At 39.4% G+C, this 24155-nt stretch overlaps 2 protein-coding genes across 3 annotated transcripts in view; both read right to left on the bottom strand.

The window, feature by feature from the left end:
• Positions 1-23: 23 nt before the first annotated feature.
• Positions 24-5521, bottom strand: LOC311274731 (uncharacterized protein). The gene is made up of 5 exons (XM_084382654.1): positions 5110-5521; positions 3265-3398; positions 2917-3064; positions 1804-2071; positions 24-1315 (listed from the first exon to the last, which is right to left on the bottom strand). Exons 1-5 carry the CDS (start codon positions 5460-5462, stop codon positions 1118-1120), a joined length of 1101 nt encoding a protein of 366 aa, XP_084238780.1. The 5' UTR covers positions 5463-5521; the 3' UTR covers positions 24-1117.
• Positions 5522-13753: 8232 nt separating this feature from the next.
• The window catches only part of LOC311275230 (uncharacterized protein), a 56378-nt gene continuing 45976 nt past the window's right edge, over positions 13754-24155 (bottom strand). For both annotated transcript variants that reach the window (XR_014624839.1, XR_014624840.1), the window contains 2 exons: positions 16981-17120; positions 13754-13966 (listed from right to left, as the gene is read on the bottom strand). The gene's annotated coding sequence lies outside the window, so the exon portion shown is untranslated. The remainder of the gene's footprint in view (positions 13967-16980; positions 17121-24155) is intronic.

The following is a 24155-nucleotide window of genomic DNA, read 5'->3' as shown; positions in this document are numbered from 1 at the left end:
TATTCGTGAGAAAATCAAGTTGGTACGATTTTTCAAGTATGATTTTATTGATACAAATTGGGGCTAGGACGATAGAAATGTGGGACAGTGGCTTAAAAGGACACCCCCTATATATTTGTTTATTTGTTTTGACATGGACTGTTTGGTAATTGTTGTGGCTCAAAGGACAAGAGTAAGGCATTGTAATTCCAGAGTTTCACCACAAGAGGGAGTTTGTGGTTTAGGGTCGCTCTTTGTCAGGGCAGGTCAATACATGCATTGTGTTGTTCAGATGAAGCTCAGAGAGCAGTGCATGATTTACAATGCTGCATCACGTTTATGTTTGCAGGAGGAAATAAAAAAAACATACAACTCCAAACACACTGTGGATCATTCAAGTGTGCTACAAAAATAATAGATGATGTCAGGGAAAAAAATAAATATATTTTTGTAATTAATTCATTCAATTTAAATACTGATAATTCAACTTGATCAACTTTATAGATACTCCCACTGTACAAAAGTGAAGCCTAAATATTACAGATATGAGCACCGCCATCTTGTCAATTTGGAGCCAGTCTGTGCACACAAAAACGTTGTAATATTCCTCCATACTGCTCGTCCGCTGCAATCCAAGTGTCCTGAAGTGGCGACATCCAGAGTTTTCTCGAAACGACGGCATAGGCTATAAAAGTGTACTAACGTGTACAACGTTGTTGTGCAGTTTTATGGACCTTTTCTCTCGGGCGCCTTTTGCAGCCGTTACATCCATGTTTACTGCTGGAGGGTACCAGCGCCGTGCTCCAACTGGACTTTGAGGAATAAAAAACTACACCGGATTTGTAATCAGCATGTGGGTGAGTCGATAATGACTGAATTCCTTTAAACTTAATGGTTAAAAAAAATTGCTTATTGCAAAAAGTGTTTGTTTGCAGTCATATTGTACAATGTAAGTTTTGACATCTGGTATAAAATAAAAATGCTGTCATTACCATTCTTTTTACTTAAAAAAAAAAAAAATCATTTTAGACACTTGAAACAAAGATGTTTTTGGCAAATAAGAATGCGATTCAACACAAATATCAGAACTGCTAAACCACAATACCGGCTTCTTTATCAGAACTTGAGCAATATGGATTTACTGGAGCATTTCTGACAATAAGCTCACACTTTGTACATACGCATCCATCACATTGGACAGAGGGACATCAGGGTCTGGTAGACTTGCAACTTCCTGGTCAGTCAGTGAGCGCTGCAGCTGAACTTCAGGGACCACAACACCAGGCTGACGGTGACCACTCGGTCCAGTCCAGTCAACTCCAAACTCCATGTCAACCTGCAATTGCAAGAGCTGAGGTTAAGGGTCAATCAAAATCAAAGTCTTAAAGATTTTTATGGTAAATATGTCTACAGGACTGTAAGCCATATTCATTCATTTTACAGAACCTAGTTTAAAATATCACTTGTTTTTCATCTGGGATTCTGTATATGCCCCAAAAACAGCTATGGCATCAGAAAGAGCTTGACTACGATTTCCAAGAGCCAATACATTAATTTTGAGAGCTAATATGTATTATTTTCTCTCTAAATCACTGCTCCTTGTTTGACCACAACATTGTAGCAATACCTTATTGTGTTGAAAGTGCCAATGATAGGCAATATAAATCCATCACATTTAGTTCCTGAACAACAAGCCACGATTAGTTACATTTTGCTACTGATACATGCACTTTATAATGGACATAAAGTGGAGATAATGTTGACAATATCCCATGTAGGAAATTAAAAGTTAAAGTAAAACAGAATTACTGAATAAATTCAAACCTGTATGGGGCCCTGCTGCGCCTCATGCTCATGGCGAGTCCACAGTTGCAGCAGTGAGTGGTTGCCCTCAGTGCGTAGTCTGTGGCAGTTCCAGCCACGCTGGAAAAACTGAAGGTGCTTCTGTATGTGGGGCACGAAGCACCAGTGCAGAGCATAGAGATGCATTTCATTGTCAGGATTGAGAAGGCCTTCTCTCTCAAGGTTGGTAAAGATGGTGTAGAAGAGATCAAGAACTCCCACATAAACGTCTCTCCAGAGCCTTTCAATTCTGATGGGTATAAAGGAAAAACTGTTTATTCTACCTACAATGAACAAAGACACAACATACAGGAAAATACCTTTACCCAATACTTTTACCTACTGTTGGTGTATGACAACACTCCCATCAATGATAAGCACAGTAAATTAGAACTGAATTAAATAGGTAATAAGTGATGTATTCAATATTCAGTCTAAATAACAGTTAATGACAAAGTTTAATTTTAATCTCTTAAAAGGACAAGTTGATTTTTTTTTTAAGTTTGTCTTCAAACAATGCTCACATGCCCACATGTATGATGAAAGAGTTTTTGGTCGCTGTAGTTGTTCCTCTGTCCATCTATACTGGCTGTGGAAAATCTAATGCTAACCATTCTATTGTAAGTGATGGGTTGCCTTGTTCTGTGACTGCTGAAGCCTCATATTAGCTTCAGAATGAAGTTCAGCTGAACTACAGAATGAGGACTGTAGATTTGTCATCACTTACATTGGAATCACACTAGAATAGTAATCTTCTCCTGGTCAGTATAGATTACAGAGAGACAATAGGAGAACAACTCTTTCAATATTTACACTAACGCTAACGTTAATGTTGAAAAGCTCATAATCTGCTCAGTAAAACTGATTTGCATGCACAAGAACATTGATGAATTAAATAATTTGATCCATCCACCATTGATAAATCCTAGTCTGGCTTTCAGTGACACTGGTAGGTTAATTAAAATAGATAGATGGGCTTTTGAAACTGCTCTGGATATACACTAAACTGGGTAGTAAGTATCTTACATTAGTACAATCTACAATAAAGTGGATGCTTGAGATGTTTTTTTTTTAGATGGAATGTTTTTTTGATACCTTATCAGTTTGTGATTTCCATCGATGTGCCATAAACTGTTCGGTGCTCTAACAGAATACTTCCTATGCCTTCTTGGGTTCAGCTGAAGGGTGCGCATCAAAACTCCACCAGGATCCACTCGCCGCATGGATTCCTGGACACGCTGTCCTATAATAGGCAAAACAATGCACAGATATGGTGTACTGAAAAAAAAAAAAGCATTCCCCAATCTGGCAGTGAATTCACAAATCCAGACTAGCACTAAATAAAGCAGTTTCCTCACATTGTGAGTAAATCAGCAGGTAGGCCAAATCCCAACATAAAATAACCCCCGAACAAATGAATGGGTAATAAATACAATTCCTTACTTTGTATGCGTATGCCTTGTGCATTCAGGTGCCCAACGATCATTTTGTATCCAGACATGGGATGCTGCTGCAGAATTTGGGTCACAGTTTCATCCAGACTGTTGTCCTCTATTGGAGTTAATAGATTGTGGACTCTGATCATCAAAAATGAAATGAAATGAAAGAAAAAAGTCACAAGAGGCAAAAAAGTAATGTCTCCTATCTCACAGTACAAACAAAACAATGATCACAAGGAGTCTGTTGCTCTGTCGTTAGCTGCAGTGAAAGGTTTAGATTATTTTAAATCGATGTCACCTAAAACAAACCTCATTCCTGTTTAGTCTAAACTCAGCTGCTGTGTCCTGTAGAAATAACCTAAATACCTATCAGTTTATTAATTTTATTTATAATTTAAGTTAAAATCTTTCATATTGTATGAGTTTATAAATGCAACACTATCATGTATCAAACTAATGCAATTGTGCTGAAATGTCACATCTGACTCTGTTCACTTTTCCTCCAGAAATAGGGTTACAGATTATCCGACAAACTGAAGATGTTAATTAATGGCACCCATGTACAGTATCAACAAATGCAGCAGCACAAATCCACTACCTGTAAGGAGTACATATGATAAACTAAGTGTAGCGACTAATTGTCCAATTTAAAAGGCCGCTAAGAGACTCAGTGGGGTCTTGTCTGCGACACGCTCGAATAAATCCATTCTTGACTCAAAGTGACTTTTTTAAAGTGTTTATTGACACAAAAAATGATATAAGTATATGGAAACAAAACGATACGTTATGGAAATAAAACGAAACGGTCAACAGAAAATATCGAGCCCCACTCACCCTCTTTGTCTAACCAGAACCGCCGTGCAACTGAAACAGGTAAAATGCCGTGAATCTACACCCAGGTGTTAATTGCCGGAAATAATAGTAACCAAAGAGCATGTGCAGGATAAACAATTAATAATACAGGCCAAACCCATTTTGGCTCCTACACTAAGTTTGTCAGTAATATAAGCATGTTAGTCACCAGTCCATCTGTCATTGAAAACCAAAGCATATAGGCCTATATCATCAAGTATTGTTAGACCTACTCCCAGTGCATATTAATGTAAGTTAATATCAGTAACGTTAGTTAATTTTTAGTTAACTTAAACTCAGATTACAGAGCAGTGCAAAGAGACATTATTGTAGGGATAAATGTTCTATAATACTGTAACGGACTGGGTTGATAAAGTGATGTGTAGGTCACTGTGTGATACTGTGTGTTAAACCAAGGTTTGTTGAGGCAGTTACTGAGTTTTCCTTAATGTCAGTGAACGTGTTCCGCGTTTAGAAACTGTGAAGCCTGTCAGTCATTTTCAGCTACCTATGACAGGGAGTGTGTGAGATAGCTTGTCTGTGATTGGCTGAGAGTGAGAGAGGTCAGGGTTGTTTGAGAGGTCTGCGGGTGAATGCAGGAAGGAGCGATGTTAGCGTGTGTGTGCACTTTTGAGGCAGCGAGTTTTTTTGTTTTGGCGTTGGCTACGGCCCACAGTAGCCTGTGTTCAAGTGATAAATAAAGGAAAAGAAAACCCATATCAACGTGTCGTAGCTTCTCATTTAGGGACGCTACAATATCATGAACAATTTATACTAAAAGCTTAGACTAACACACATTTTATGCTCAACTGGCACCTAATGTTAGACTATATAAGATAAACACAGTATATTTCCCAGTGGTATTTGGAGATAAGGTGAGCAACTTTACCATCAATAAACACTAGCTAGTTAAATATCTCTGTGAATTTGCACACATATATTGCCACCTTTAAAAGAAGCTAAACGGGAAACCAGACAAAAAGACAATCCGGAGTACCTTATTCCGTACTGTGCCATCCTCCGACGAATTGTTCTCTCGCACACTCCGAACACCTGTGCTATTTCCTTAGCGGTGTGCCCCCAGAGAAGGTGTGCTTCGATTAAAGTGGGGGGTATATTGTACGACGGACGTCCAAGGGTCCCTTCTTCTGTCTCTGACAGGATGTAAAGTTGGCGGGCGACTTCTTCCAGACCGTCTAACACTGATAGCTCAGTTTGCACATCCATACCGGCGTTGAGCTGAGCCAAGTCATCCATCAATCTATCCAGACGAAACTGAACATAGTCGTTGGTTGCATGGTTCGCTAATGATCGCAATTCATTCGCAATTGCTCGTACAAAAACTGCCATAACTAAATCAGAACTGCAGCTAAGGGTTAGCTGAGCGGGCGGGCTGGTAGCCAACAACATCAGCGCTGCTAGTAAGGCAGAAGTAGTCGACCGCATCGAGCACACTCCTGTAACCAATCATGCTGCTGACTGAGGTTAGGACCTCCTACCTCATTAACATATGGACACAGAAATACAGAAATAAATAAATGTAGGTGTACAGAAATGTAGAAATAAATATAAAGCATTTATTTATTTATTCTTTTATTTATTTATTTATTGATACATTTATTTCAGCATTTATTTATTTATTCATTTATTTCAGCATTTATTTATTTATGCATGTATTTATTTATTCCTGCATTTATTTATTTATGTATTTATTTCAACATTTATGTATACATTTCTTCATGCATTTATTTATTTATTTATACTTAAGTCATGTTTAGTCCTCCATAGCTGATGTGATAAAGCTAAAAGTCGGTTGGGGCCAGCTTTTTTACCGCAGACAACTCTTAAAACGGTAGACACGGCGCAGCATTATGGCTGATGTAGGCCTATAGCTCAACTGATAGAGTAGCTCCCTCAGCAAGTAAATTCATCCTCAGCATAGGTAGTACCTTACTGTAAGTTAATGTCTTTTCTTTTCTCATCATCATGATGATTACTGCTATATATGTATATATATATATATATATATATATATATATATATATATATAGTTTTTATGCCTTTTTTTTTCTTGAGCATCTGCCCCTCCAAAGGTCTCTGCACGGGCCTGACATGGACCATACAGGGACTGTTTTCAAGGATTTTTCTTTGTCAGGAATAGTTGAATTTGGATAAATATCATGGCAATTATGGTGAAAACTCACTTCTGTCAACTTTGAGCATTTCAGAGCGAGAGACGTGTGTTTTTGAACTGTGAAGTAGACTATGTTGTATTTCAATGAATAAAGGTTTTTCAAACAAGTTGTACAATGTATTTCTACTGTGATGTGTATTTCCATTTTGATGTGTATTTCTACTGTGTATTTCGATTGTGTGCTATGTATTTCTAGTGTATTTGCACTGTGTGCTGTTTATTTCTACTGTGTATTTCTATTGTGATGTGTATTTCTACTGTGTATTTCTATTGTTGGCTCTGTATTTCTACTGTGTATTTCTCTTGTCTGCTCTGTATTTCTACTGTGTATTTCGACTGTGTGCTATGTATTTCTAGTGTATTTGTACTGTGTGCGGTGTATTTCTGCTGTGTATTTCTATTGTGATGTGTTTTTCTACTGTGTATTTCGACTGTTTGCTATGTATTTCTTGTGTATCTGTATTGTGTGCCGTGTATTTCTAATGTGTGTTTCTATTGTGATGTGTATTTCTACTGTGATGTCTATTTCTACTGTGATGTGTATTTCTACTGTATATTTCTACTGTGTATTTCTACTGTATATTTCTACTGTGTATTTCTATTGTTGTGTATTTCTACTGTGATGTGTATTTATACTGTGTATTTCGACTGTGTGCTATGTGTTTCTAGTGTATTTGTACTGTGTGCTGTGTATTTCTACTGTGTATTTCTATTGTGATATGTATTTCTACTGTATATTTCCACTGTGTGATGTTTATTCCTACTGTGTATTTCTACTGTTTTTTTCTGCTGTGTGCTATGCACAGCTATTGTGTATTTCTACAATGTATTTCTACTGTGATGTGTATTTCCATTGTGATGTGTATTTCTACTGTGTATTTCAACTGTGTGCTATGTATTTCTAGTGTATTTGCACTGTGTGCTATTTATTTCTACTGTGTATTTCTATTGTGATGTGTATTTCTACTGCGTATTTCTATTGTTGGCTCTGTATTTCTATTGTGATGTGTATTTCTACTGTGTAGTTCTATTGTTGGCTCTGTATTTCTACTGTGTATTTCTCTTGTCTGCTCTGTATTTCTACTGTGTATTTCTCTTGTCTGCTCTGTATTTCTACTGTGCATTTCGACTGTGTGCTATGTATTTCTAGTGTATTTGTACTGTGTGCAGTGTATTTCTACTGTGTATTTCTATTGTGATGTGTTTTTCTACAGTGTATTTCGACTGTTTGCTATGTATTTATTGTGTACCTGTACTGTTTGCCGTGTATTTCTAATGTGTGTTTCTATTGTGATGTGTATTTCTATTGTGATGTCTATTTCTACTGTGATGTGTATTTCTACTGTATATTTATACTGTGTATTTCTATTGTGATGTGTATTTCTACTGTGATGTGTATTTCTACTGTGTGCTATGTATTTCTAGTGTATTTGTACTGTGTGCTGTGTATTTTGGCTGTGTATTTCTATTGTGAAGTGTATTTCTACTGTATATTTCCACTGTGTGCTATGCACAGCTAGTGTGTATTTCTACTGTGTAATGTGTATTTCTACAATGTATTTCTACTGTGATGTGTATTTCCATTGTGCTGTTTATTTCTACTGTGTATTTCTATTGTGATGTGTATTTCTACTGTGTATTTCTATTGTTGGCTCTGTATTTCTATTGTGATGTGTATTTCTACCGTGTATTTCTATTGTGATGTGTATTACTACTGTGTATTTCTATTGTGATGTGTTTTTTTACAGTGTATTTCGACTCTTTGCTATGTATTTATTGTGTATCTGTACTGTTTGCCGTGTATTTCTAATGTGATGTCTATTTCTACTGTGATGTGTATTTCTACTGTATATTTCTACTGTGTATTTCTATTGTGATGTGTATTTCTATTGTGATGTGTGTTTCTACTGTGATGTGTATTTCTACTGTGTATTTCGACTGTGTGCTATGTATTTCTACTGTGTATTTCTATTGTGATGTGTATTTCTACTGTATATTTCCACTGTGTGATGTTTATTTCTACTGTGTATTTCTACAATGGATTTCTACTGTGATGTGTATTTCTACTGTGTATTTCGACTGTGTGCTATGTATTTCTAGTGTATTTGTACTGTGTGCTGTGTATTTCTACTGTGTATTTCTATTGTCTGCTCTGTATTTATACTGTGATGTGTATTTCCACTGTGTATATCTGTTGTCTGCTCTGTATTTCTAAAGTGTATTTTGACTCTGTGCTGTGTATTTCTACTGTGCATTTATATTGTTGGCTCTGTATTTCTACTGTGTATTTCGACTGTGTGCTATGTATTTCTAGTGTATTTGTACTGTGTGCTGTGTATTTCTACTGTGTATTTCTACTGTGATGTGTATTTCTACTGTGTATGTCTATTGTGCACAGTAGAAATAAAGAGCAGACAATAGAAATACACAGTAGAAATACACATCTCAGTAGAAATACACATCACAATAGGAATACACAGTAGAAATACAAATCACAGTAGAAATACACATCACAATAGAAATACACAGTAGAAATACACTTCACAATAGAAATAAACATCACAATAGAAATACACAGTAGAAATACACAACACACAGTACAAATACACTAGAAATACATAGAACAGTCAAAATACACTAGACATACATAGCACACAGTCGAAATACACAGTAGAAATACACATCACAATCGAAATACACAGTAGAAATACACAGTAGAAATACACAGCACACAGTATGAATACACTAGAAATGCATAGCACACAGTCAAAATACACAGTAGAAATACAGAGAAGTAAAGAGAAATACACAGTAGAAATACAGAGCCAACAATAGAAATACACAGTAGAAATACACATGACAATAGAAATACACAGTAGAAATACAGAGCCAACAATAGGAATACACAGTAGAAATACAGAGCCAACAATATAAATACACAGTAGAAATACACATCACAATAGAAATACACAGTAGAAATACACAGAGTCAAAATACACTTTAGAAATACAGAGCAGACAATAGAAATACACAGTGGAAATACACTTCACAGTATAAATACAGAGCAGACAATAGAAATAAACAGTAGAAATACACAACACACAGCGCAAATACACTAGAAATACATAGCACAAATTCGAAATACACAGTAGAAATACACATCACAATGGAAATACACATCACAGTAGAAATACACAGTAGAAATACACAGCACACAGTGCAAATACACTAGAAATACATAGCACACAGTGGAAATACACAGTAGAAATAGAGCACACAGTAGAAATACACTAGAAATACACATCACAGTAGAAATATACAGTAGATATAGATCACAGTAGAAATACACAGTAGAAATACACAGCACAAAGTCAAAATACACTTTAGAAATACAGAGCAGACAATAGAAATACACAGTAGAAATACACATCACAATAGAAATACACATCACAGTAGATATACACAGTAGAAATACACAGCACACAGTACAAATACACTAGAAATACATAGCACACAGTCGAAATACACAGTAGAAATACAGAGCAGACAAGATAAATACACAGTAGCAATACACATCACAATAGAAATACACAGTAGAAATACACATCACAGTTCAAATACACATCACAGTAGAAATACACAGCACACAGTGCAAAAACAAAAGAAACACATAGCACACAGTCAAAATACACAGTAGAAATAAAGAGCAGACGATAGAAATACACAGTAGAAATACACATCTCAGTAGAAATACACATTACAATAGAAATACACAGTAGAAATACAAATCACAGTAGAAATCAGAATCAGAATACTTTATTAATCCCTGGGGGGAAATTGTTGTAGTTCCAGATGCTCCATGCAAAGCAGAGATAAAATACAGCATGAATGGAACAAGAGATAGATATAAATGCAATAGTAAAGTAGACAACAAATAAAATAAAATAAAATAGAAAAATATAGTAGACAATCTCAATCTCAAGTGTACAATGACCACTCCAAGTATGTACATATATACAGTGCAATAAAAAATATGGCATATGTGAAATATACATAGATACACATATATATACATATATAAATATATATATATATATATATATATATATATATATATATATATAGCCATTTGAGTCAGATCAGAGGGAGGAGTTGTAAAGTTTAATGGCCACAGGTAGGAATGACTTCCTGTGGCGCTCAGTGGTGCACTTTGGAGCAATTAGTCTCTCGCTGAAGATGCTCCCACAACGTCACTGGCCTTCCTGATCAGCTTGTTGAGTCTGTTGGCGTCTGCTATTCTCAGCCTGCTGCCCCAGCACACAACAGCAAACAGAATAGCACTGGCCACCACAGACTCATAGAACATCCTCAGCATAGTCCGGCAGATGTTAAAGGAGCGAGCCTCCTCAGAAAATATAGGCGGCTCTGTCCCTTCTTGAAAAGGGCATCAGTGTTCTTAGTCCAGTCCAGTTTATTGTCTATGAACACCCCCAGATATTTGTAGTGTTCAACAATGTCCACAATAATGTGGCATAAGCCCCAGGATGGAAACTGGGGTCACTGGTTTCCTGGTTCTCCTCAGATCCACCACCAGCTCTTTAGTCTTTGTTGTGTTGAGCTGCAGGTGGTTCAGCTCACACCATGTGACAAAGTTGTCCACCACAGTCCTGTATTCAGCCTTGCTGGTACATCCAACAACAGCAGAGTCATCAGAAAACTTCTGAAGATGGCACGACTCTGTCTGGTAGCTGAAGTCCGTGGTGTAAAGGGTGAAGAGGAAAGGAGAGAGGACAGTCCCTTGTGGGGCCCCGGTGTTGGTGACCACAGCATCTGACACACAGTGCCGCAAGCGCACGTACTGTGGTCGGCCAGGACACGGGGGGGATCCACCAGCATGGCCGTCAGCTTGTCACCCAGTAGAGCAGGCCTGATGGTATTGAAAGCACTGGAGAAGTCAAAGAACGTGACCCTCACAGTGCTCCCCGGCTTGTCCAGGTGGGCGTAGACACGGTTCAGCAGGAAGATAATGGCATCCTCGACTCCAATCCGGGGCTGGTAGGCGAACTGGAGGGGATCCAGGTGCGGCCTGACCATAGGCCTGAGCTGCTCCAGGACGAGTCTCTCAAGGGTCTTCATGATATGTGACGTCAGTACCACCGGTCGGTAGTCCGAGAAACCACTGGGCTGCGGCGTCTTTGGCACTGGAACGAGGCAGGACGTCTTCCATATCACAGGGACTTTCTAGAGGCTAAGGCTCATGTTGAAGACACGATAAAGCACTCCACAGAGCTGTTCGGCGCAGGCTCTGAGAACCCGTGGGCTGACACCGTCAGGGCCTGCAACCTTACCGGTGGGGAGTTTGCTCAGCTGTCTCCTGACATGAAGCGGTGTAAACAGTGCAGGTCGAGGAGGGGGAGAGTTGGAGTCCATAATGAGAGGAGGCCAGGTAGCATGGGAGCCAGAGGAGGTGTGAGGAGTGGGGGATGGGTGTGAGGTGCTCAAGAAGTTGGGGGGGGTCTGAAGCCACGACAATAGCATGTGAGAATTCACCGGGTAGCCTACATAGTAGGGACGGAGACCCACAGCTAACAGTTCAATATCCGGGCTGCAGATGGGGTCTTTGATAGTGATGTGACCAGGATTGCACCACCTGTTGTTCACATAAACAGCAAGCCCCCATCCTTTGCGCTTACCGCTCATAGTGCAGTCCCTGTCAGCCCAGACAGTGTGGAAACCCTCCATGGAAACATTGTGGTCATGAACATCCGTGTATAGCCATGACTCCGAGAAAATCATCAGACTACATTCCCGGTATTCCTGATGATTCCGGGTTAGCGCTGAAAGTTCGTCCATCTTATTCCCCCATTGTTCAACAGAACAAGTAAGATAAAGAAAAAAGGAGAAAGTTGAACACAAAGTTAAAGTTAGCAGGAGCGACTGGAACAGGCTGCATACACTGCGGCGCATGCGCATAAAGACACATCACAATAGAAATACACAAATACACATCACAATAGAAATACACAATAGAAATACACATCACAATAGAAATACACAGTAGAAATACAAATCACAGTAGAAATACACATCACAATAGAAATACACGATCAAAATACACAGCACACAGTACAAATACACTAGAAATACATAACACACAGTCGAAATACACTAGAAATACACATCACAGTAGAAATACACAGTAGAGATATAGATCACAGTAGAAATACATGACAGGCCGTTTAGGAAATTATTCATATTTGCTCTCACACACACCACTATACTCATACACACGCGCACACACCACTATACTCTCTTACACACACCAGTATACTCATACGCACACACTAGTATACTCTCTTACACACACTAGTATACTCAAGCACACACACCACTATACTGTGTATGAGTATACTAGTGTGTGCATGAGTATAGTAGTGTGTATGAGTATACTAGTACACACTACTATACATATGAGTATAGTAGTGTGTGTAAGAGTATAATAGTGTGTGCGTATGACTATAATAGTGTGCGTATGAGTATAATAGTGTGTGTGTATGACTATAATAGTGTGTGTAAGACAGTATAGTACAATTCTGGGTTGTTTCAACTACATATATGTGTCATATACTCTACCCAAATGCTGGGTCAAATTAACTACAATTCTGGGTTCATTCAACTACACATTTGTTCAGTAATCTATCCAAATGCTGGGTCAAATTAACCAATATGCCAGATTAATTCTAACACATTACAGTACAATCTATAAGAAAGTAAATTGCGATAGACTACCCATAGCTATAAAACTGTTAAACTCCAAACCTATAACAAAATACATGCTAGATTTGGTCATGCAAAGCTTATATTATGCAATAAACACTTAAAACAATATTGGAATCTTTGAAAAAATGTATTAATAGAAAATATCCACAATAGTTAAATTGTTCTCACATTGACAGTCAACAGTCAACATGCCTATAGTACATTTTTCAAGTAAAAGCTAGAAAAAAGCTGCCCTTGATGCCATTAGCTCTACTTGCATGCAAGTATTCTAGTTTCAAGAAACTTTACTAGTTTGGACTCCCCTCCTGGAATTTCATAGACTATGCTCTGTTTGAATTCCACACATGTTCACACTGCTTCGGGTATTTAATATCGAAGAAAAAAAATGCCTTGAAGCTGACATCGATGGCCTGAAACACTTAAAACAATATTGGAATCTTTGAAAAAATGTATTAATAGAAAATATCCACAATAGTTAAATTGTTCTCACATTGACTAACAGTCAACAGGCCTATAGTACATTCTTCAAATAAAAGCTAGAAAAAAGCTGTCCTTGACGCCATTAGCTCTACTTGCAAGCAAGTATTCTAGTTTCAAGAAACTTTACTAGTTTGGACTCCCCTCCTGGCATTTCATAGACTACGTTCTGTATGAATTCCCACACATGTTCACACTGCTTCGGGTATTTAATATCGAAGATAAAGAATGCCTTGAAGCTGACATCGATGGCCTGAAGCAGTGCGTCGTATTCCAAAGCCTGTCCAGCAACAATGACAAAGGCCTGAGATGTATTATGATTGTCATTTCCCAGTGTTAGGATGTAGGGGTATGGTCTGGATGCCTTGGCCTCATGGAGGTACTCCACCATGTTTGTTCCAGGCTAAAAAAGAAACAAAGAAAGAATGCAAGAGAGCAAGTGAGAGAGTGTGAGTGAGTAAGGAACAAATGTCTACCAACTTGTATAGTAGAATTAAAAAATAGGCATTGTGAGGACCTTTTTCCTGGTCCTCACTAGAGAAATGATTGTTTTATGATAAAGTCTAGTTAGGTTTACAATTTGGAAAAGATTCAGTGCATCTCTAATTCAAAAAGTTGAACTTTAATAGTCTACCTTTCATTGCACATCACGAAATATTCCAAACCTTTTTTGTTTAAGTCTGGATGGTTATGGCATATAGCTCACATTACAGAAAACAATTTAAAAAAGGATTCAGACCTGAACTGACCTAAGAAGCCACAAATCGATTGATGATTTATCATTATAATAAACATGCTCTGAAAATGCGTGCGGCCCACCTATCTGACCATCCTATCTGGCCGATAGGCAGCCAGGTTAGGTCAGGCCAGGTTAGGTGGTCAGATAGGTGGGCCGCAAATGCTTTGTAGATTTAGAAGACTTCTTTAGAGTCAACCTCATAGAATCAGGTCCAAATGGGTTAAAATACAAAAGTGTCAACCTTCTGATAAATATGTTCATTTTTGCACTCAATACTTTGTTGAGGCCTGTTTTATAAAAAATTACTGCATCACTGGGTGTGGTACGGAACTGATCAGCCTGTGGTACTGCTGAGGTGTTCTAGAAGCCCATTATGCTTTGATAGTGACCAACGCGTTGTAAACTTGTAGATCGGCTATTTTCCGACTATTGTCAAGCTATTTTTGATGCCTGTAGGGGCGGCTGTAGCTCAGGAGGTAGAGCAAGTCGTCTAGTGATCGGAAGGTCACTGGTTCAAATCCCAGCTCCCCCGAGTTACATGTCAAAGTATCCTTGAGCAAGATACTAAACCCCAAATTGCTCCTGATGAGCAGCTGGTGCCTTGCATAGCAGCCTCCGGCATCATTGTATGAATGTGTGTGTGTGAATGTGGCATGTGTTGTAAAGCACTTTGAGCTGTCCAAGAGGACTGGAAAAGCGCTATACAGGGTTCCCACACATTTTCATGGACAAAATTTCAAAACTTTTCCATGACTTTTCAAGGACCCATAATAACATTTCCATGACCATTCACAACCTATATAAGTACACGAACAGAACTGTATAGTATACTTTACTCCAACTGTTAATTATTGTATGAAAACTAAACAGTAAACCTTTTTCAATCTCTAATAGTTGGTTTGACTGAAATGTTTTTTTTCGAGCTGCAGCCAAGTCATATTCCCAATTTGTAATTTGTGAAACATGTAACAGGGCACGTTACTTGACACGTGCTAAAAAAATAAGATAAGATTTACAGCCTCACCCCACACCATATTCTCTAATGCAGACATCAAGTTTAAATATTTGACCAACAGTGTTTTACAGGAGGATGATCTGAACAGCTGTTCTATTCACACTTAAAATGTTTTTTGTCTTTTCAATGTAATTTTCAATCTATGAAATCAATCTGTGCCCTTTGTTTTGCCAAGCTTCTCTCAAGTTTTACTCTTTCAAATAATCAACCATCTACAGAACTTTTCAGTACGCTATTTTTCTACTTCTTCTTCTCATCATCATCATTAATTATTATTAATAATATTGTTTAAAGTGAGCCTCTTATCGTTTAAATACATCATACAAGCAGCAACTTTTGCAGCCTTGTCAGTCTGATGGCGAGTTATCTTTCTGTCATCACTAACATACTGTTAATAATCAAAGAAGCTCTGAGGCTTTGTTCTATATGTTATAATACAAGATTTAAGCATTGAGCTACAATCAGGCAACATTCATGATTCTGTACAGTCAAACTAACCAAAAACTTCTTATTGATCATCATTATAAAGTTTCAGGGTGTTCCTGTAACCATGGTAACTCACGGTGCCAGAGGGGAGGGAGAGACGCTGAATGAAGCCATTTACACAGATACACTGCAGACAAAGTCCAGACTATAGTTGTTATTTCACACATGTAGCACACAACAGGAGACTCTCTGTGTCAGACGAGTTCTCACGTGCTGACTAAACTCAGCTGATAACGTAGCAGCACGACGAGTCCTTGCTAGCTAAGCAGCTAAACTTTAGCGCCGCTCCGTGTTCAGATCCCGCCCTGTGTGGGTCACTGCACTGTCATTGGTCAGGCGCGCACACGCCGTTAACGATACAATTGGCTGTAGAGTGTGACAACCTGTCAATAAACATCAGCCAACAGTTCCTCCGATCTACATTGATCTCACAAGTCGCCTCTGTGAAGTCTGAATGATGGAAATCCGTCATAGCGACGGAGAACTTTAATCCATGGAAAAGTGTATTTTTTGATAAAGACAGGAAGAGAGGCTTTAGGCTTCAGGCTTCAACTGTCCAATCAACAAGCTTAATGTTTTTCTATGAACTGACGGCACTAAGCTACATGGACGGAGTTATGCCCTATTGACAGAATTAATGTAACGTTGATGGCAGACGTATTGCATCGATATGTTGCTACACTGATATAGATTGGCCTACCGATGTTACATGCTACGTAGACAGAATTGGCAAGATCAACATATATGCCACATTTAACTCTCTTGTGGGAATCTGCAGCCTCTGGGTCTGCAGAGATATACTATTGTTACAAACCGCTAATGGCAAATCCTACCGTTCCTGCCGTAATGTTACATTACATGGGAAGTTATCCACTGTAACAATTAATTTAATTTCACACAACAAAATTCCATAACTTTTCCAAAACTTTAAGGAATTTTACTAATTCCATGACTTTTCCAGGCCTGGAAAATTAGTTTTTAAAATTCCATGACTTTTCCAGGTTTTCCATGACCGTGGGAACCCTGGCTATAGAAATGCAGACCATTTACCATTTGCCTGTCCCCACAAGTATAGTAAAACAAACCTGGATATGCATGTGTGCATGCACACATTCTTGAGCCCAGATATGTTAATGAAATGAATAAAGTTTCCCTTTAGATGTGCTGGAGGACTTACAGGCTTATGGTTGATGAAGGCCAAGCTGCATTCCTCAATGCTGTGGCGAACCACTTTGACACCACGGCCACGGCCAACTTTGTAAGCCGTTGGTGGAAGCAAGGCTGGCAGCTGCCTCAAGGCGAGTTCCCCAACGCCATCTGTAGAAAGACATTATAGGCATCAATACGATGTGGAATGGCATACCTGTGATTTTGTCATTCAGTATCCAACTAAAATAGAACCTATGCTAACAGTTACATGCAGCCAATTCCTGCCCACGGTGAGACTGTCACCGTGGTGTGGGCTCTTGCCGTGAGTGGGACTGTCGGCTGACAGCCTTTGAAAAAGAACTATTTTAACCTCAAACCTGAACAGAGTAGGAGAAGTGACAGGGAAGGCTGCTACAAACGGTGGAAACCAGGTGAGGTAACCCCATCTCTCCTAGCCCAGTTGTTTGAGGTTTATGCTGGCTCCGGTTAATAGTTTAGGGCAAAGTAACATGTTCCACCGTGTGGCTAGCAGTCCTGTTGCAAGCTTTCTACCCTGGTTGGACAAACGTAGCCTAGGGAGTGAGACCGGCCTCGCTGGGGAAACCTTACATTGACACAAACCAACATTGACATTTGCAAGGTCTGCAAACAAGAATATATTACCTGGTGTTAATCCATCCAGGGGCAATGTCAGCTTCCCCTCCAGTCTTGCCAGGTGCAGGATCTTCTCAGCATAAAAGGGTAGCCAAGTTTCAAATAACTTTGATGCAGCGTCCCCATGCAGGACAAGAAAGTCCTGTGCAATCTATAAAATGGAAAACACATTAAACACATTAAAACAAATTCAATGTGGCACACTAATAAAACGTTATAAACAATGCATCCTCATCACATGTAAGATCATATTTCCCTAAACTTACCATGCCTTTTGTCATTAGGCGAGGGAACTCTTCGAGGATCTGATCGATGCTCCAATTGTTGTCCCTAATGCACTTGGCCCTGTAGACTGCCGTGTTCTGCATGTAGGTCTCTACGACCAAGGTACGTTTTATCAGTCTGTTTTCTGGAAATAATTGACACAAGCAGAACCCATTAAATGAGCCGTTTTTTCGTTTTGGGGCAAAAAACGAAAATCAAAAGTTCAGCTCGTTTTCTTGTTTTTTGGTTCTCACTTACAAAACGAATTTACCACTCAATATTTTGTTTCCGTTGGTGGGCGGGTCCTCTGACTGGCTAATGTGCTTCCTTGCCCTGTGCTTTTCAAAATAAAAGTTCTTCCGTTTGATAATGTCCACAAAAATATTGCTGTATTATAGACACTACCCAGCAAACATTTTGACGTCTATTTGACGTCTAATCAACGTCGGTCAGGCAGGTCGATTCGACGTCTAGCAGAGGTGCTGAAATTAAAGTTTTTCTGACGTCGGTCATTTTGACGGCATCAATTCACGTCGTTTCGACGACATAAAAACGGCTCACAGAGCAGGCTACTTCAATTATTACGTCGTATAGACGACTTTTCAACGTCTCTACGTGGCGTCTATTTGACGTCTAATCAACGTCGGTCAAGCAGGTCGATTCGACGTCTAGCAGAGGTGCTGAAATGAAAGTTTTTCTGACGTCGTTTTCATGACCGACGTCATTTCGACGGCTCTTAGACGGCATCAATTCACGTCGTTTCGACGGCATATCAACCTTTGTCAAAATACACATGTAATGTATTGCATTTAAAAATATGTTTACCTAAATCGAGTTTCAACTAGTGCCTACATAACTGGCATTACCACATCCATACATTCTATTACAAGCACAGCTCTTGTGCTGTAGCCTATAGTCTACATGTGCAATTCTCAATGCTCTAATCTGCAACTATTTAAATTAACTTATCAATTTCAGCAAAAAAAATCCTTAAAATGCAAAGAGGTCAAAAAGTCCAATAGACAACACCAGCAAATTTCACATTTGCCAACTTAAAATATCACAGGAATGGTGAACCTGGTTAAAACTTTCATAGTAAAGCTGTGATAAAGTTAAAAATACTCGAATAATGTTCACCCATACTGTAAAATACAAGTAGTACATGGACAAATCTCAGGTAAAAAAAAAAAAGAAAGAAAAAAAAGACAGCATTCAGGACCAGATATATGTAACGAGTTATCTATATATTGAATAATTGAATAAAAAACGAACATGTTTATTGGAACAAATGTTTTATTGACTTCCTTTTCATTGCAGTCCTGTGGGGGTCTGCCCCTTGCCCCCGCTTCTTGGTGGGGCATGTTTAAGTTGGTTCTGAATCACACTCTCTATTTCTGCATCTGTGGCCTTTGGACTCCATCTCTTCACAGCAGCTGGAGAGAGGGCATAAGAAAAAAATAAACATTTTTACAGAGCGCCTATTCAGAAGTTAAATGCACTTTATAGATGGCAAGAACAAATTGTTTTGGGAGTTGAAAGAGTAATGAAAGAACCACTTCTTAGAGCCACTCAGTAGCCTGAATCTGATGGTTCCTAATAAAGCCAGTAGGCATTAACAGTCTGTGCTATGGTAGCCCAGCTTAGCCCAGGATAGCCACATGCACATGAAGCCCATTCAGTAATTTCAATTATATCAATCTTAGTTTCTTACACTTGATGACATGGAACATCTTTGTGGCTTTAAAAGGCACAACACAGAGATGCAACACTAAGCATAACTTCTCTTTCATGCAGGTGCCTGGCTGTTCACACAGGGAGCACAATAGAGCATTAGAGGTTTTCTTTTAAAGGACAATTCCATTTCATTTCAAACGTGCTACAGTTTCGGAATACATTTACTCTAAAAGAATGAATTTGAAGATATTCCTCACTGTTGCTGCTGTTATGCATTAGCACCTCTGTCCAAGCATCATCACAACAGCATAAAACAGTGGCGGACGGCTCTGAGGCTGTATCCAAATATTCATATTCATTCAAGCCCCCCCATTCAAGTGTGTGTGTGTGTGTGTGTGTGTGTGCGTGTGTGTGTGTGTGTGTGTATCTCACCTTGTGTGCGTCTCACAATAAACCTGTGAAGTGAGGTAAATTGGACAAATAGTTATCAAAACAGGCCTATGCGAGGGACAGAGACACACAAATAGATTACTTTTATATGTAGAGAGATAGTGACATTGATTAACCTCTGAAGTCAATAAAAATGTAAAAATTTTAGTACGCCTAAAATAAAAAAAAACTGTAAGGATGAATAACTGCTTGTGGCTTCATCTGAGCATGTCAATGGCATTATGGGGCTGTAGCCACACTATCAGTGAACACTTGTTTCAAATTTGAAGAAGATGGCACAAAGTATGACCATTCTACACCTACGCTGTGATTGACAGATAACCAGCCACACTGTCAGTCACGTCTCTACAATAAGCTGGCGCCCTCTGCCGTTGCGGTCGTGTAGCGACACCAGACAACTATCAGCATGTGTCAACGGTTAGACCCCGGTTATAAGACGATTTCTGGCCACATATCAATGTCCGTGGACCAGATAGTTTTCGGGAGCTGGTATGGACCGTATGGTCCGTCCCGTTTTTGGTATATGTCAAGCGACACCTATAGGCCTGGCATATGAACTACAGCGTTTTCGGTTGATCCGTCTAGATGCAAATATTCTTGAAACAATGCCGAGGAGAAAAAATAACCTTTTTTCGCCCGTCTGGACGGCCCCTTAAAGTGTTTTGGTTCTGTAACGATGCTAAACCGATAGTTGCACAGATGTTCGGCTCGGTTTAGCATCGAGCACCTCACGTAGCCTGTGAGCTAACTCAGGGCTACCCAGCAAACATTTTCTCGACCTGCGTCTAGATGAAGACGTCCAGTCAACGTCGCGTCACGTCGTGACTTTAATTCGACTGTTTTTCAACATCATAAAATAATCTCATGGCAAATATGACCTAATTAAATATGCATTTTAGAGCGGTTTAACTGAATAAACACTGCCAGAAAACGCTTTCTCGACCTGCGTCTAGATGAAGACGTCCAATCGACGTCGCGTCACGACGTGACTTTAATTCGACTTTTTTTCGACATGTGAACATTAGGGGGAATACGATCTCAAAGAAAACATATTTAACTGAAAAAACACTGTCAAGAATGATTTCCTCTATCTACTGCTGTGTCGAGATGCAGATATCCAATCATGTCGGGACGTCTGATTAACGTCGGGCAGGCAGGTTGATTTGACGTCTATCTGAGGGGCTGAAATGACCAACGTCATTTAGACGTTGTTTCAACGACCTATCAACGCACGAATGTTAAAAACTATTCGAAATAATGGAAATATGTTCGTGAATTTAAGAAAATAATGTAGTATCATATTGGCAATGTGGGCTGAAATGTTTGTGATTCTAGCATCCATCTAGGAACTATTTTTCCTCGCGTAGTTAGCGCACCTAGTGGTTTCCTACGCATGCGCAAGAAGAACTTTGCAGTGTCAGTTGACGGGGAGGAGACACAGACACCTGTGAAAGGTGAGTTACTAAAAGTACTGTAATTTAAAATGAAACCGTGTTTGGTAAGACATTATACGTTTATCAGTTGCATGTTAGAGTTTTGATTTTGTTGCTGCATCGTGTATTGTTACAGATAGCTGTTTTTTTTGCTTTTATTCGTAACCGAGCGGCGGCTAGCAGCCGAGTTAGCTGCCGTGTGAAACTAGCCCTGAGTTAGCTCACAGGCTACGTGAGGTGCTCGATGCTAAACCGAGCCGAACATCTGTGCAACTATCGGTTTAGCATCGTTACAGAACCAAAACACACTAAGGGGCCGTCCAGACGGGCGAAAACGTTATTTTTTCTCCGTCTTCCTCGGCATTGTTTCAAGAATATTTGCATCTAGACGGATCAACCGAAAACGCTGTAGTTCATATGCCAGGCCTATAGGTGTCGCTTGACATACACCAAAAACGGGACGGACCATACGGTCCATACCAGCTCCCGAAAACTATCTGGTCCACGGACATTGATATGTGGCCAGAAATCGTCTTATAACCGGGGTCTAACCGTTGACACATGCTGATAGTTGTCTGGTGTCGCTACACGACCGCAACGGCAGAGGGCGCCAGCTTATTGTAGAGACGTGACTGACAGTGTGGCTGGTTATCTGTCAATCACAGCGTAGGTGTAGAATGGTCATACTTTGTGCCATCTTCTTCAAATTTGAAACAAGTGTTCACTGATAGTGTGGCTACAGCCCCATAATGCCATTGACATGCTCAGATGAAGCCACAAGCAGTTATTCATCCTTACAGTTTTTTTTTTTTTAGGCGTACTAAAATTTTTACATTTTTATTGACTTCAGAGGTTAATCAATGTCACTATCTCTCTACATATAAAAGTAATCTATTTGTGTGTCTCTGTCCCTCGCATAGGCCTGTTTTGATAACTATTTGTCCAATTTACCTCACTTCACAGGTTTATTGTGAGACGCACACCAGGTGAGATACACACACACACACACACACACGCACACACACTTGAATGGGGGGGCTTGAATGAATATGAATATTTGGATACAGCCTCAGAGCCGTCCGCCACTGTTTTACGCTGTTGTGATGATGCTTGGACAGAGGAGCTAATGCATAACAGCAGCAACAGTGAGGAATATCTTCAAATTCATTCTTTTAGAGTAAATGTATTCCGAAACTGTAGCACGTTTGAAATGAAATGGAATTGTCCTTTAAAAGAAAACCTCTAATGTGCTATTGTGCTCCCTGTGTGAACAGCCAGGCACCTGCATGAAAGAGAAGTTATGCTTAGTGTTGCCTCTCTGTGTTGTGCCTTTTAAAGCCACAAAGATGTTCCATGTCATCAAGTGTAAGAAACTAAGATTGATATAATTGAAATTACTGAATGGGCTTCATGTGCATGTGGCTATCCTGGGCTAAGCTGGGCTACCATAGCACATACTGTTAATGCCTACTGGCTTTATTAGAAACCATCAGATTCAGGCTACTGAGTGGCTCTAAGAAGTGGTTCTTTCATTACTCTTTCAACTCCCCAAACAATTTGTTCTTACCATCTATAAAGTGCATTTAACTTCTGAATAGGCGCTCTGTAAAAATGTTTATTTTTTTCTTATGCCCTCTCTCCAGCTGCTGTGAAGAGATGGAGTCCAAAGGCCACAGATGCAGAAATAGAGAGTGTGATTCAGAACCAACTTAAACATGCCCCACCAAGGAGCAGGGGCAAGGGGCAGACCCCCACAGGACTGCAATAAAAAGGAAGTCAATAAAACATTTGTTCCAATAAACATGTTCGTTTTTTATTCAATTATTCAATATATAGATAAATCGTTACATATATCTGGTCCTGAATGCTGTCTTTTTAAAAAAAAAAGTTTTTTACCTGAGATTTGTCCATGTACTACTTGTATTTTACAGTATGGGTGAACATTATTCGAGTATTTTTAACTTTATCACAGCTGAGTTTATTTACTATGAAAGTTTTAACCAGGTTCACCATTCCTGTGATATTTTAAGTTGGCAAATGTGAAATTTGCTGGTGTTGTCTATTGGACTTTTTGACCTCTTTGCATTTTAAGGATTTTTTTACTGAAATTGATAAGTTAATTTAAATAGTTGCAGATTAGAGCATTGAGAATTGCACATGTAGACTATAGGCTACAGCACAAGAGCTGTTCTTGTAATAGAAAGTATGGATGTGGTAATGCCAGTTATGTAGGCACTAGTTGAAACTAGGGCCGGGGCGACGCGTCGACGTCATCGATTACGTCGACGCAAAAAATACGTCGACGCAAAAACTGTACGTCGACGCGTCAACCGACCAAAACAAAAAATGGTGGCAGCGAGTAGCAGCAACGCCAGTAGCCCTTTTCACACAGACGCCGTATTATCGCCGCAGCGGCGGTTCGCCAATTCTCCGCCGTTGGTTGTTTACACAGAGCCGAGCAGCTCCGACGTAAAAGACGAACCAGAGTGTAATTCACACAGAAAGCCGGCGCCGCGGCTCCAAAAGAGGCGTGACGGTACACGTCATGGTGATGACGTGTGGTTTTTAACAACGTGTTTCCCCGGTGTCCACCTGTTAATCTAAACATGTACCTGCTGACTGTTTATCATCATATGGATGCTGTTATAATGTGCTGTGATGAGATCCTGACCCACCAAACATCCTGGAAAGTGACAAAGTTACGTTTTTCTCTAAATTACATAATTAA

The sequence above is a fragment of the Pagrus pagrus genome (assembly GCF_965226575.1).
Source record: "Pagrus pagrus genome assembly, chromosome: 19".
Lineage (NCBI taxonomy): Eukaryota > Metazoa > Chordata > Actinopteri > Spariformes > Sparidae > Pagrus > Pagrus pagrus.
This window is presented reverse-complemented; position numbering and strand designations above follow the sequence as displayed.